Source organism: Phoxinus phoxinus (assembly GCF_949152265.1).
Source record: "Phoxinus phoxinus genome assembly, chromosome: 4".
Classification (NCBI taxonomy): Eukaryota; Metazoa; Chordata; class Actinopteri; order Cypriniformes; family Leuciscidae; genus Phoxinus; species Phoxinus phoxinus.
Window position 1 is genome coordinate 39,938,823 of NC_136879.1, and position 16,387 is coordinate 39,955,209.

The 16,387-nt window shown below is 39.9% G+C and overlaps 1 protein-coding gene across 4 annotated transcripts; it reads right to left on the reverse strand.

The window, feature by feature from the left end:
• Positions 1 to 541: 541 nt before the first annotated feature.
• LOC306997104 (uncharacterized protein) lies at positions 542 to 16,165 on the reverse strand. Of its 4 annotated transcripts, XM_079610190.1 has the most exons (4): positions 16,001 to 16,160; positions 6,143 to 6,221; positions 3,902 to 4,119; positions 542 to 3,590 (listed from the first exon to the last, which is right to left on the reverse strand). In XM_079610190.1, exons 3-4 carry the CDS (start codon positions 3,984 to 3,986, stop codon positions 2,575 to 2,577), a joined length of 1,101 nt encoding a protein of 366 aa, XP_079466316.1. In that variant the 5' UTR covers positions 3,987 to 4,119; positions 6,143 to 6,221; positions 16,001 to 16,160; the 3' UTR covers positions 542 to 2,574. The 4 variants fall into 4 exon arrangements, with proteins under 4 accessions (XP_079466316.1, XP_079466314.1, XP_079466315.1 ...); XM_079610188.1 differs by lacking the exon at positions 6,143 to 6,221 and having other exon boundaries at positions 16,001 to 16,165; XM_079610189.1 differs by lacking the exon at positions 6,143 to 6,221 and having other exon boundaries at positions 3,902 to 4,328; positions 16,001 to 16,152.
• Between the last annotated feature and the right edge of the window lie 222 nt (positions 16,166 to 16,387).

Here is a 16,387-nt window from a genome sequence, read left to right on the forward strand (position 1 = left end):
GCCCCTCCTCCGGCTGCGCGCGCGCATTCTCACCGTCTTCAAACCTATGCTTCGAACGGTCTTGCTCTCCCTCGCGCATATGAATCAAAATCAATTGAGAATTGACATGATGGTAAAAGGTCGGAAGACCGAAGTTTCATGTGGAGCATTGGGAGATTTTTTTTCCCCCTGAATTACCGCTGGGTGTGAGAATTGTGCTAAAAAAAAAACTTCTCTAAAAAGCGTTCTGCGCATTCAGCTGACACAAAACACACTTTCAATAAACCCAAAAACCTATCCAGTGATGAAATGTTTTCTGTGTTGACCCAAATCTGGAGCGATGTCCTAAACTGCCGGGATAATCACACAACGCGTACACGTCCGCTAATGACTCCTCCGATTCCCGCACTAATGACTCCTTTAAACCGATTCCTTTTTATGAATGGTTAAAAAAACAACTGATCTATCCAACACTGAACTCACCAGACGTCTGAATCAGTGTAGGCTATGACAAATACTTTACAATAAAGTTAAATTTATTAAACTCTAGTTAACTACATTAGTTATTATTAAACTGCACTTCTACAGCATTTATTAATCTTTGTTAATGTTAATTTCACCATTTATAGTAGCCTTATTAAATCAAAAGTTGTATTTGTTAACATTAGTTAGCCTAATGCACTATGGATAACATGAACAAATGAACAGCTGTATTTTTATTAACAAAGATTAATAAACAATAGGCTACAGTAACAAATTTAGCTATTACTCATTTTTTAATTATGCTTAAATAAGTATTTTCAGCACTGAACTCTTTTTTTTTTTTATTGTTAGGGTTAGCACAGGTTACCCTCAACTGTTTTTACTATTTGTTAAATAGTTTTTTAAAGTTCAATAAATGTTCCTTTTTTAAATTGAGACTTGTAACATTTGTTATCATCATGATAATTGTGTCAATTTTATGATGTAAATTGAGGGAGCAAAAGCAGTATCGGCTCCAAATATCGGCTCAAGAAAATCGGCAGCCCATATCGGCCATCGGCTGAGGCTGATGAAAAAAAATCGGTATCGGCACTAAAAAAGCCATATCGGTCGATCCCTAGTTTTGACAATCACAACTTATTGCACTTCCTGCTTTTCCCTGCTTGAGAATTCATGTCCAATGAATGGACGACCTTAGCTCGTACCAAACAAACAAAAATCAACATTGTATTTGTTTTGTTTTTTACAGTCTATGGTCCGGACTAAAGCAAGTGAATTATCGGACTTTCCTGGTGTGAATACACCCTTATTCACGATATGAGGGCTTGTAATCTGGAGCTGGTTAATGTTAATCTGAGAACATCTCTCACCTGCAGACTGGAAATAAACGGCTGGTGAACGTTTCAGCTCGTCTCTCTCTCTCTCTCTCTCTCTCTCTCTCTCTCTCTCTCTCTCTCTCTCTCTCTCTCTCTCTCTCTCTCTCTCTCTCTCCTCTCTCTCTCTCTCCTCTCTCTCTCTCTCTCTCTCTCTCTCTCTCTCGCTTCTCTTTTGCGCAGGCGCAGTGCGCGATGTCATATTTCTTAAAGGGGCCGCATATTATACCAATGTATTCTAAGGGTTAGTACTAGTCAATCATGATCAACAAAATGTATCTTTTTGATGACAAACTTTATTTGTCTAAAATTTAAAGTTACCCATTAATAACTTGGTCACGGAGCAGTTGCAATGTCACATTTACAATCAAGCTGATATTCGGGAAAACAGCACTCTAGATTTTATGTTGCTTGAGTTGTTTCTAATATAACAACACAGGAAAATTAAATATTTTTAACCCAATATCTTGAATTTGGGGGCATTTGTCTTATTTTTAATGGCATTTCTGCCCCAGTGTAACAGGTAACAAACAGTATAGTGAGACAGTATACAAATGATCAATCTCAATAACAAAATGTGAAATAAAAAAACATACAAATTTATCAATATTCTTCTAAATGTTTTGAACTAAAAGCCTGAAAGAGAGTTGTTTTGTGCAGTCTTGTGACCACAAACAAACAGGAGAAAATGTGATTGAATTTGATATGGTCTGAACAGTGGAAATGTGGTGAATGATTTCTGACTGATAAATAATGAACACATTAAACGAATGCAAACAGGAAAAAGTGAAGCCACTACTGGACAGAGTCAGTCTAGACCAATGAGTGTCCGGCTGTGTCCAAAACACACATGATTTCTCTCATGGTCTGTATTTTCTGCTGATGTTTAGAGTCCAGCAGTGAAAAACTATTTCCACAAACACATATTAGACTTGTTTTCAGTTTAAACAATCTCAGTTAAACGCTTTTTGTCAAGACAAGATATTTTCTCTCTTTATTTCTCATAATTGCATGTACTATCAGAAGACAAAATAGTAAACTTAGTAAATAAGTATTACATGAATATATCTAATTCAAGTTAGACTATTTTTTGTGCAAAATCTTTTACATTTTTGAAGGTTCACCTCTTAAAATCTTTCTAGTCTTCCATTCATTTTAACAAATTAAACAAAATAGACAATCTCAATATGTTATCTTGCAGAATTAACCTGAATGTATTTGATATAGAATTGAATGTTGATCACTTGCAACAGTTTTTCATGTGAGTGAGAAGGCCTGATGAATGTCTGAAACTCTTCTCACACTGAGTACAGTAGTACGGCTTCTCTCCAGTGTGAACTCGCTCGTGTGATTTCAGAGATCCAGACTGAGTGAAACTCTTGTCACAATATGAGCACTTGTAAGGTTTTTCTCCAGTATGAATTCTCTGGTGCAGTTTCAGACTCGCAGCTGTTGTAAAGCTCTTCCCACAGTCAAAGCACATATAATCTCTCACTTCATTGTGTGTTTTCTGGTGCAGTTTAAAACCGTCCAGCCTTGAAAAACTCTTTCCACAGAGAGAACACACATAAGGCTTCTTTTTTTCTCCAGAGTGAATGCGCAGATGTTGTCTCAAACCTGTTGAATCTTTGAAACTCTTCTCACACTGAGTACAGTCGTACGGCTTCTCTCCAGTGTGAACTCGCTCGTGTGATTTCAGGTGTCCAGACTGATTGAAACTCTTGTCACAATATGAACACTTGTAAGGTTTTTCTCCAGTATGAATTCTTTGGTGCAGTTTCAGTTGCTCAGCTGTAGAAAAGCTCTTCCCACAGTCACAACACACATGATCTCTCACTTCATCATGTGTTTTCTGGTGCAGTTTAAATTGATCCAGTCGTGAAAAACTCTTTCCACAGAGAGAACACACACAAGGCTTCTCGTCTGAATGAACTTTCATGTGTGTTTTTAGATTAGATGATGAAATAAAATCTTTACCACACTGATCACAGTTAAATGGCTTTTCTCCAGAGTGAATGTGCAGATGATACTTGAGTGCGGATGAAGATTTGAAACTCTTCTCACACTGAGTGCATGGATAAGGTTTCTCTCCAGTGTGAATTCTCATGTGTCTGTTAAGGTTTCCTTTTTGTCTGAAACTCTTTCCACACTGTGAGCAGGAGTGCAGCTTTTTGGCTTTTGTTCCTTGAGTTTTGAAGTCACAGTGTTTCTTTACTTCGTTCAGTTCTTCTCTTTGCTCTGGTATTTCCATCTGATCTAAAATGAACATATCAAGTAGTTATAATCAGTTTAAGGAGGATCATTTCAAGGAAAATTCAAGTGAACACAAGCAGACAACAAGAGAATAGGTTTCTGTCTGTGTGAGTATAAAGTATCAGATCTTTGATGTTGAAGGTTTGTTAAATCATTCTCATTTATTTGAATAATTAAAATGTATTTGACACATTGCTATATACATGGTTAGGATAATTTAGATTAATTTCTACATCATATATCATTAACATACTACTTATTATTTCACAGTCACCAAAGCAGTCAACATTGAAGAATCAAGAATGGACACCAACCTATTTGTTCCTCAGTATCTTCATGTTTTATTCTGGATGGTTCTGGATCACTCATGTCTTCAATCTCCTCTTTAATAAACTCCATCTTTAACAGTCACACAGATTTCAGCTGCTACTCCTGGAGTTTGTCCTTCTCTTGTAGGATGATGGGAATATTCCCAGTATTTATTGGTGAATTGTCGTGGGAGGAGCTTCACTGCAGGTGTGAACTGTGATCACTGTTCAAATATAGAGCATTTTGATGGTTACATATTAGAAGTGTATAAAACAGCTCTAAGTTGGTCATTTTTATGTAACCCAGGATATTATAAGAATGAAACAGGGCAGAGGTTCAATTGTTCAATCAAACTATTTTGAAATCTAACAAGATGACAAAAATCCACTCTACTTTGTGTGATACTGACGCCCACAGGACCAGATCTGGAATCTGAAAGTTACTGAATTTTACTGAACTAATTTAATTATTTGATAGTTAAGTGAATATATTTGCTGTTATAAATAGTGTTTTGACTAACTTGTATATTATCATCATATAAAACAGATCTATAGGGTCATCCATATCAAAAGAAAAACTTTTTAGAAATGTTTATATTGTTAATATTTTTTCTGAAGAAAGCCAAACATAAATGTGATGGATTTATATTTACTGAGTTATCCAGTATTTTGCAGAGGGGTGTACAAACTTTAGATAGATGGCAAATCATTATTTTGAGATTGGCAGGTCCCAATGTTCAAATTGTTGAATTTTACCCCATTTCCAATGGTTGAAAACTAAATATTGGTATAACTTTTCAAACAGTGGATACTTATTGTGTTTAAAGAATGTCTGAAGCATAACTAGAAATGTATCTTGTTTCCCTTTATCAAAACTATTGCATACAACATCCCACTCAGAGTGCCAAAAACACACTCAAATTAATATTTCCAGTATTTATTGGTGAATTATTGTGGGAGAAAAATGTGTAAAAGAAAAGAAACAACTGAATTACTTTCATTGCATTTAAATTGTGAACATTTGTTTTAACAACTTTTAGAAATATAGGATATTTCAATGTGGTTTATATTAGTAGCATTTAAAACAAGGCTTGTTTAATACTTTTCCAAAGTCTGAGGCAAATAACTGAGTCATCATATTTAAATGAGCTGCTGAAAACCCTCTATTCGCACGGGGTAATTTCTAAATCACCAGATAATACTAATCCAGTGCGAATAGGGCTTTTGTCTCCAAAAGTTCCCTGTTTTCACATAATTCATTACGGTGATGCCGGAGATCTTCTGTAAAGTGGCACATTAACCCTCTGGGGTCTGAGGGGTTTTTGGAGCCCTTGAGATGTTTTGACATGGCCTGACATTTGTGCTTATTTCAGCAACTTACAACATACCTTTGGCCAACTCATAATTCTGCTGTATTCAGCACAAACTCTGCTACAATAATATGTGAGCAAAATGGAAGTTACATGTTTGCATTTTATAGAAAAAAAAAAATTATGCGTGGTTAGTAAGTTTTGGGGGGAAAATTGTACTGAATAGTTTGGCACAAGACTTTTGAGTTACCATTCTTGTAGGCTAGAATTTTCACTACAAAATGATGTGAAAATCATTCTGATCACTCTTTCACAAAACAATAATGATTTAAACTTTGCAAGTCAGTTTTTGTGTCAGCATTGCTGTATGCGTAGGCGTGTTGATGGCCATGAATATGAATGAGGGCAGACAATAGACACTCCCCCAATGGCTAATGCCCTGAAGAAAGAATGAGAGGAGATTCAAAGGTTTTGTTTTTCAATTTGTTTTATTGTAATTCCTCAATGTGGAGGAACTAAATGTTGTGCCTCACAAGACCACAGTGCTACATATATAAACATATAGTAATGCATATATATATCTGTTGATGGGCCATAGGACGGAGAAATATCAATCTATGGGCCATAGACCGCGTCACCGCGAGTATCTGTTGATGGGCCATATAGACCGCACGCATTTAGAGCATTTCAAACATTTACACCTGTATTCACAATTATATGTGCATAAGGCAATATTTTAGCAAGATAAGTGTCATAGGCTAACCAAAGCCGAACATTTGTATATAAAAATATAATGTCTACTGTCTAGTACTTAGACAGTATCACATTTTACCGGAGGCTGAAATATATTTGCACTAAATCATATTTACACCCAAGCAGATATTCGCAAATAAGCTATATTACGCAAAAGGCAGTATTTTTAGCATAAACAACTTACTCCGAACTTGTACCCTCGGCGGGATCAATTCGCTCTTGAAAATGCAGCCGTTCGTCATCTGAGTTGCAATCTTCTTTCTCTGAGGAAAAGGTGAATTCTTCAGAAATTAAAGCCATGAAAGAAAAACCTAATGGCGCTTTTCCACTGCATGGTACGGTACGGCTCGGTTCGGTACGGCTCACTTATGGCGCATTTCCACTGCATAGTACGGTACGGTACGGCTCGCTTTAAATGGTACCACCTCTGTTGAGGTTCCAAGCGTACCGTACCGATACTAAACGTGACGTGAAAACACTGCAGATCACTGATTGGTCAGTCACTTCAGCGTCATTGTATTTGCGATACGAGACACTAAACCCGCTAGATTTAAATAGCCAGACAACAGCCAACGCAGTCGCACCTGTTTTTAGAGTATTTACTTGACAAAATAAGTTTAAAAAAAAAATCAAAAAAGAAATGGCTGAATCGTGGTCAGTGGACGAGGTGCAGACGTTCCTCTCGTTGATTGCCGCCGGACCTACAAACAGTGTAGGGACAAATTAGAGGCGACAACTATTAACGATCAGTCCCACCCACTTTGAAGCGGTACTAACTGCAGTGGAAAAGCAACCGATCTAAAGCAAACCGAACCGTGCCGTACCGAGTCGAGTCGTACCACGCAGTGGAAAAGCGAAGCGAGCCGAACCGTTCCGCGCCGAGACGAACCGTACCGAGCCGAACTGAGCCGTACCATGCAGTGGAAAAGCGCCATAAAATAACCAAGAAACCAGTGCAACTGAAAGATTACAACGGAAAAGACATAGAAAGCAAAGGCCAGTGCAGACTAAAAGTAAAAGTGAAGGAAAAAATCCACAATGTACTGTTCTTTGTCGTACCTGAGGGCAGAGAGTCACTGATCGGTGGTGTTTCTTCAAAGAAGTTGAATCTGGTAAGAAGAGTATACCACATCAACTGCTCAGAGGCAGTAAATGCTCACACAGGAACAGTTGAGTCCATTGTGCATCGTTACTCTGACGTTTTTAAAGGACTAGGATGCCTTCCATGCACATACAAAATCAAACTCAAAGAGGATGCAACTCCATTGATCCATGCTTCAAGGCGAGTTCCAGCTCCACTTCGGGAGCGCCTTAAAAAGGAACTGGAAAGGATGTGTCAGTTAAAAGTCATCACGAAAGTAGAAGAACCGACTGAGTGGGTAAAATCAATGGTATGCGTTGACAAAAAGAATGCAAGAAAAGAACTGAGAATATGCATGGATCCAGGAGACTTAAATCAAAACATAAAACGTGAGCACTACCAAATACCAAAAAGGGAGGAAATCACAAGTGAGATGGCAGGAGCTAAGTATTTCTCCAAGCTAGATGCAGCACAGGGTTTCTGGCAAATCAAGCTGGACGAAGAGAGCTCAAGATTCTGCACATTTAATACACCTTTTGGGAGGTACAGATTCCTGAGAATGCCGTTTGGCATTATCTCGGCATCTGAAATATATCATAGAGCAATGGACAACATGCTAGAGGGTCTAGAAGGGGTTCGTTGCTATGTAGATGATGTGATGATCTGGGGGTCTACGCTATGTGAGCACAATGAAAGACTGACAAAAGTGCTCCAAAGGGTGCGTGAGAATGGACTAAAGTTAAACCGTGCTAAATGCCAATTTGGTGTGCAAGAAATAACGTTTCTTGGAGACAAACTGTCTTCTAGAGGGATAGAGCCAGATGAAAAGAAAAGAAAAGCCATTTTGGGCATGCACCTTCTGCACTACAAGTATGGCTGAACGGCTGGGAGTATCAGGCAAAACCTGTAATATACTACTGAGGACAATGGGGCAGACTAAAACCATTAATACTACCGTGATAACTGGTCTGGAGGTGTCTGGTTTTGACACCGAGGACTTTATTGAGCTGCCATCTGTTCTGACACAAACAAAAATGCCTGTATCTAAAGTTAATGTGCCGTGTCAGGATGATGTTGCCAAATGGGCGTATTTGAGCAGCATTAGGCTACAGGAAGTAGATGCAGATGTGGACTTGCTCATTGGAACTGACTCTTCCAAAGTTTTGGAGCCATGGGAACTAATAAACAGTCAATTTGGTGGACCGTATGCAGTGAGGACCAGAGTTAGCTGGGTCATAAACGGGCCTCTTTGTGCTGGAGACTCTGGAGGTGCTGGTGTCAAATCAGGATGCGCTGTTGTAACTGCTAACCACATATCTGTGGAGCACTTGGAAAATATGTTGATGCAGCAGTATAATCATGACTTTACTGAAAGAACAAATGATGAACAACTTGAGATGTCAAGAGAAGACATTAAATTCATGAAAATTGTGAAGGATACAACAGTGCTTATCAATGAACATTATTGTATTGACTTACCTTTCAGAGTTGAAGATCCTGTTTTGCCAAATAATCGCTGCATTGCATTACAAAGACTCCAAAGCCTGAAGAGGAGATTTAATAGAGATATTTCATTCAAAGCTGAATATATTGATTTCCTCAACAACATGTTGGAGCAAGGATATGCAGAAAAGGTTCCCACAAATGAGCCCACTCCAAAACAAGGAAAGGTGTGGTACATTCCCCACCATGGTGTACATCATCCAACCAAAGGAAAGTTGCGTGTTGTGTTCGATTGTGGCTGTACTTACAAAGGTACATCATTAAACAGCCAGCTCCTGCAGGGCCCAGACTTTACTAACACGCTAATTGGTGTCCTCCTCCGGTTTAGAGAAGAGCCCATCGCTGTTATGGCTGATATCAACGCCATGTTCCATCAGGTCCGGGTCCCATATAAGCACGTTAACTTCCTGCGCTTTTTATGGTGGCCCAATGGAGACACTACAACGGAGCCAGAGGAATACAGGATGTGCGTGCATTTGTTTGGAGCTGTATCCTCTCCAAGCTGCTCAAACTATGCACTGAGAAGAACTGCTGAGGATAATGCACTGCAATACTCACCCGATGTCCTCAGCACAATCAAAACAAATTTCTATGTGGATGGCTGTCTTAAGTCCACTGTGACAGAGGAAGATGCAGTGAAGCTTATACATGGACTAACATCTCTCTGTAAAAGAGGCGGCTTCCATCTCCAAAAGTGGGTCACAAATAGCCCAAATGTGTTTGTACTTATTCCCAGCAACATCAGAGCAGTGTGTTTGGAGAACATGGATTTGGACAGGGACCAACTCCCTGTGGAAAGAGCTCTGGGGATGCAATGGTGTGTTCAAGGAGATACGTTCAGCTTCAGGACTGCAGTGCAGGAACGTCCACACACCAGGAGGGGCATCCTCTCTGTGGTGAGCTCTCTTTATGACCCGCTGGGTTTTCTGTCTCCTTTTATAATTCCCGCCAAGATTTTGTTACAGGAGCTGTGCAGAATGAACCTCAAATGGGATGAGCCAGTCCCCAGTGCCGTCTCCAGACATTGGTCTGAGTGGCTCTCTGAACTTCAGCAAATGAGTGGATTTAAAGTGGAACGGTGCATCAAACCCAAGAACTTTGGAACACTAGTGAAAGCAGAACTGCATCATTTTTCAGATGCCAGTCAAACAGGATATGGCACTGTTTCATACTTGAGATTGGAGAGCACTGACAATGTGCATGTTTCATTCATCACGGGCAAGGCTCGTGTTGCTCCTCTAAAGCAACTAACCATCCCACGCCTGGAGCTTGCTGCAGCCGTGCTTGCTGTTCGAGTGAATGCAATGCTGTTGAAGGAGCTACAGTTGCCATTGCAAAGGTCATTTTTTTGGACCGATAGCACTACTGTTCTCAAGTACATCTTCAATGAAACAAAGCGCTTTCACACATATGTTGCCAATCGTGTCGGCACCATAAGAGAAGCCACAGACAAAGATCAGTGGAGGTATGTAAACACCAAAGATAATCCTGCAGATGAAGCATCTCGAGGACTAAGAGCTCAGGAGTTTGTGGAAGGAAAACGGCTAAAAGGACCAGACTTTTTGCACTTACCTCCCACCAAATGGCCAAAACCCGACTTGGACTCCTCCTCCATTCCATCTGATGATGCAGAGGTGAAAAAAGAACTTAAAGTGAATGTTGTTACAATACACAGTGACAATCCCCTCAGTCAGGTCGTTCACTATTTTTCATCCTGGAGAAAGCTTAAAACATCAGTGGCCTGGTTGTTGGAGTTGAAAGAAAGACTTTTACTTTTGAGCCGAAAGAGAAAAGAATATGTGGTCAAGCAGAATGAAAATGTGGAAAAGGAGCTTAAAAAATTCAAAGCCACACTTGGAAAATCCAGCTTGACACCAGAGCGCTTGGAGGAAGCCGAAAAGGCAATAATTGATTGATCGGCTGCCGATCATGATCGGCATAAAAATAAAAGTAGATGTAGATCATAAAAATAGCTTGATCGGCGAACCCCAAAAGCGCAGATCAAAAAAGCAGATCACGTGACGTAAATTACTCGCGCGACTTTTTTCCACCTGCATGCGTGGCGCACGGGCACACAACAGCAGACCGGAGCTTGCCAGTGGCAACATGAGTTCTTCTCCCGTCTGGAAGTTTTTAAAAAGTCATTTCCAGAAACGCTGGCCGCAGAGAGTCATTACAAAGTAGCAAAAAAGTAGTCGTAGCCTACAAAGCGGAGCTGTAGAGCAGGGGTCTCCAACACGGCGCTCGCGCGCGGCCAGTAGCTCGTAGCCTGACTGGAGGGAGCTCGCCAAGGGGCCGTACTATTAATAATAACATAGCCTATAAGCTAATGTGCATTGTAAATGTCAGTAATTGATCTTTTTTTGACTCATTCTTTTTTATAAGAAAATTATTTAAAGGCTGAAATATGAGGTTTATCTTTTTATAAAACCTTTTTTTGTCAAAACTTTATTTGCACTTGTACATGTTAGTAGATAACATGTTGCAAGACACTCTTTTAAAATCTAGCCATAATTGATGTTATTATTTTAATGCTTATGTAAACAAAAAGTGCATATTGATGCTAATTTTATTTGTTATTTGCTGGTTAATGCAGTTAATGCTGTAATGATCTTAAAATGTCTTAAAACGGTCTTACATTTGACTTTTTATTTTTTATAATTGGTTGTTCCAGAAAAAAATCGGTAGTTAAATTTCTACAAATGGTGCAAAATCTGCTAGATTATGGATAAAAGATTCCCATTCCACTGCCATTCTGTGATCAGCAATCGGCAGATCAGGATTTTGGTGATCGGTAATCGGTGATCGGCCCCAAAAATGCTGATCGGAGCATCTCTAATTGCCGCAATTGGTCTGACTGGCGCGTGAGAGAGACGAGGGTGCATGCGCGCGCGCGCGTGTGTGTGTGAGGGGTAACTCTCTTGCAATTGAACGTGAATATGTTTACTACTTAAAAAACATCAAAGCTAAACATCATATCTAGTCAAACCGCATCATGACATCGCTAAAAATACAGTATGGGATTAAAATCAGTGAACATCAATGTGTAGGCTTAGGCTACGTGACCTTGTTTCAGCGACGCTTGGTGAAACAGCATGGAGTGGATGTTTTCGGTTGAGATGCTGAACTTTAGACATTCTCTGCCGTTTATGGACATCTTTACTCTCCGCCATCGCGGCAACTAAATGAAAAATGTATCACGCGCTATGGTGCGCTTGAACAACGGTCCGTGTGAAACAATCACATCCCTGCGCGTGCCGTATAGTGCACGTCATAGGAATTTAACGAGGCTTCGAGGCAGAGTTTTTGCCTCGAGGAATTTTTGTAATCGAGTTAATCGAGTAACTCGATGAATCGTTTCAGCCCTAGTTGACAGCACTTGTTAGCAGTAACAATAATCTCATGATTTGGATGTATGAACATAGCTCCTCTCTATGAATGAAAACTTTATACCTAATCCGTCTTCTGCGCAGTGCCACTGTCAGCATGCCAGTATAGGCGCACATGAGAGCATGTTCTCTCCACCGGGACCGTCTTGCAGCACATCGTCGTCTTCTCAAAATCCTAATTACAACATCGTATAGATGACATTGTGTCATATGATGCTCATTAGTGGCTGCCAACTCTCACGCAATTGACACTTTTCACACGCTCTCACGCCACACATCCATTTTCTAAAATGGATCAAAGACAACACTGACACCAATAGACAAGACAGAGCAGGTTACTATTGATATAAAACAAATTATCAGCTCTCAGATTATGTCAATTTTATTACGAAATTCAAACAATAAATGCCGTTTTGGCGCTTGTAAATGTGACGTGACAGATCTCTGTAGCAGTGTCTCAGTTCAATCGGCACGTGACCGATCATCTTTTACTTTTCTTTACTGGTAAATAAACCGAATGAACAATAGGCATGTTGAAAGATATAGCACAACTTACCGAAATGCATTTGTCTCGGATTAATCAGTGTTTTTCAGCCGCGTTAAGAGGTCAATAAAAGTCAATAAGAGGTCAGTAAAACAGGTAAGAAAGCCATTTAATTACCATAGGCTAGAGAAATTAGCTATAGAGAGGAGTGTTTTTTTTAAATTATATGTCCACTATATTATATTTTTTACTTGTATCATTAAAATATTATAGTTGTTATTATAATAAAAAACGCATAAAATTACATTTAAGTTGTTATTTTTAACCTATAATACCAGCTGACAGGGCTCTCTGTTTGTTTACAGCAGGGGTGTCCAAACTACGGCCCCAGTTTTTATTGGCCCGCGGCAAGTTCTGAAAATATAATTTAATATGGCCCACACAAGAAGCTTGAGCTCAACTCTGTTGCACTTCTCAGTTTCAACACTAGATGGAGCCAGGCAGCCAGCCACAGAAACGGTGCTACTCAACCGTTACCGCTAGAAAAACTTTTAACGCGAGTCACCAGAAATGGCAGCACCCAAGAAACGAAAAATAGCAAGTGAGTGCAGAAGATTTCAAACACGGTGGGAAAATGAATATTTTTTCAAAGAAATCAACGGAAAGTGTGTCTGTTTGATTTGCAATGAAGATGTTGCTGTGATGAAAGAATATAATGTCCGTCAGCACTATGAAACCAAACATCAGAGCTACACATCGTACACCGGTGCCGAACGAACACAGAAAGTCAAGCAAATGACAGCTAGTCTGCAAGCTCAACAACAGTTTTTTTTCGTGCTAATAAAATACAAGAAAACGCCACAACAGCAAGCTATGAAGTCGCTAAACTTATTGCCCAGCACGGTAAACCGTTCTCAGACGGTGGTTTCATAAAGCAGTGCCTCATCAAAGTCACAGAAATAATGTGCCCGGAGAAAGTGCAGGATTTCAACAACGTGAGCTTATCCAGAAATACAGTGGTGCACAGAATCGAGGACTTGTCAGCTAACGTGAAACTTCAGCTGAGAGACAAAGCTGGTGCTTTTGACTTTTACTCGATAGCATGCGATGAGAGTACAGATGCTACAGACACTGCACAGCTGTTAATTTTTTTGCGGGGAGTAGATGATAATTTTAGCTGTACGGAGGAGCTGCTTGATATGATGAGCCTAAAAGGCACAACGACGGGTAGAGATATTTTTGAAGCTGTGTCAGAGGCAGTTGAAAAGATGGGGCTTAAATGGGACAAGCTCTGTGGAGTAACAACGGATGGAGCTCCGGCCATGACGGGCGATCGCGGAATGGCATCGATGGTGTGCGCCAAGGTAAAAGAGAGCGGAGGTGAGGCTTTTAGGATGCACTGTATAATCCACCAAGAAGCACTATGTGCCAAGACTGTCCAGCTGGCCGATGTGATGAACACTGTTGTAAAAACTGTCAACATAATTCGAGCTAGAGGACTGTACCACAGAGAATTTCAAGCTTTCCTTTCTGATGTGGATGCTGAATACGGGGATGTACTCTACCACTCTCAGGTGCGCTGGCTGAGCCGCGGCTATGTGCTGCAGCGCTTTTATTCGCTGAGATCAGAAATCGATCAGTTTATGAAAGAGAAGGGCCGACCTCTTCATGAACTGAGTGACCCTCTGTGGCTGGCCGACCTGACATTTTTAGTTGATCTTACTCATCATCTGAAAACATTGAACAAGAACCTACAAGGCAAAGAGCAGCTGGTGCCACACCTGTATGCGCACATGAAAGCCTTCCGTGTAAAGCTTGAGACACAACTACGAAGCTTTAATGTTGCACACTTCCCTGCACTGTCTGAAATCAAGTCTTCTTTTCCAAATGCCGACCTTTCTGCTAAAAAGGAGAAATATGTGTCTGTGATTGCATCTCTCGTGACCGAATTCAACCAGCGTTTCCAAGATTTTTCTGTCATTGAAAAACAAATCAAGCTGTTCTCGACCCCCTTCCTGGTGGATGCAGAAGAAGTGGAAGAGAGTCTGCAGTTAGAACTGATTGAAATGCAATGCGATGATTCTCTGAAGAGTCAACATCAGCTTCTCTCCCTCCCTGACTTCTATCAGAGTTTGGATAGTGCCAAGATTCCTCTGATGAAACGCCAGGCAAAAAGAATGATGAGCCTGTTCGGCTCAACATACATATGTGAACAAACATTTTCTCTGTTAAATCAGAACAAAAGCAGATTGAGAACCAGAATGGCCGATAGCCATCTCTGTGAAGTCCTTCGTGTCTCAACCACCAAACTTTCTCCTGACATGTCAGCCATCCTTCAATCCAAAGGACAGCATCACTGCTCCCACTGATTGCAATGTTCTTCACATTATAGAATTATCAGTTCATATTAAACAGCAATAAAGCTAAAAGCAGCGCGCGTGTGACCTAGTGCCATGGACAGCGGCGCCGCGCAGAGATCTGCCACATGAACGCATTTCCCCCCGGGGGCGAGCGCTGTGAGTTAGTTGTTGCGCGAGTGTCTTGCGCGAGTTTTCATTTAACCTTAAAATAAAATATTTTTTTGTGAAACTAAAAGTTCAATATAAATTTTTGAAGGTAGTTTTTAAACTGAAAGTTTTTCAGGACAAGAGTATTTTTTTCATAAATGTCAACCTGAGGAAAATTGTCACATGTTTTTTATACATTGATATGTACACTGAGTGCAATGTTTTTCACATTATAGGTGAGTTATGTTACGACCACCTGTGCCACCTGCACCAGTGCAGTTCCAGTTATTAACCTGACTCTTTGCAAACACACACAGCTGACATTGTATTTAATTCATACCACACTTTTTTAATTTAATAATAAACAGTTCTTTATTCATTTTAAATTGTAAAACCTAAACTGTTTGTTTCTGTTCCTTTTTATGTTGAGACCTTGAGTAACAAGCCAGGTCGTAAAAACGCAGTATTCATGTGTCAATATAGTGTGTGGCCCCGCCCTTTGTTTATTTTTCTGTATTTGGCCCACACTAAAAAAAGTTTGGACACCCCTGGTTTACAGCATAAGTGAGATTTTTTTTTTCTTGAGAAAAATTAACATGTATTTACTGTAGGCCTACATAATAATTATCCAAATGAATCGATATTGAATCAAGATGTCAAGCAATAATAAATACAGTAGCCTACCAGTAACTGTAGCCTACCGCTACCATGTAGCTAAACATTGTAACATGTTGTCACTAAACCTAATAGAAATTCTGTTAAGTTACCAAATGTTTTGACAATCACAACTTATTGCACTTCCTGCTTTTCCCTGCTTGAGAATTAATGTCCAATGAATGGACGACCTTAGCACACGTGTGGTTTTGTTTACAAATTTTGGTTCCTTGCAAAAAAGAGCTATGTGAAAGCGAACCATACCAAACAAACAAAAAATCAACATTGTATTTGTTTTGTTTTTTACAGTCTATGGTCCGGACCAAAGCAAGTGAATTATCGAACTTGGTGTGAATACACCCTTATTCACGATATGAGGGTTTGTAATCTGGAGCTGGTTAATGTTAATATGAGAATCTCTCACCTGCAGACTGGAAATAAACGGCATCAAGAGAAAATATTCCACATTTGTCCTTCATTCACGATCGTTAACAGCGTCACTTTCAGCCTCAACTGGTGAACGTTTCAGCTCGTCGTCGTCTCTCTCTCTCTCTCTCTCTCTCTCTCTCTCTCTCTCTCTCTCTCTCTCGCGCAGGCGCAGTGCGCGATGTCATATTTCTTAAAGGGGCCGCATATTATACCAATGTATTCTAAGGGTTAGTAGATAGTCAGGGAAAGTAAGGCAATCGATTTGCCTGCTTTTTAAAGTAAGGTTAACTAATTGGAAATAACAGTTTAAACACTTTGCTATAATTTATATGGCTGCTACTAGTCAATTTTTATCAACAAAAATGTATCTTTTTGATGACAA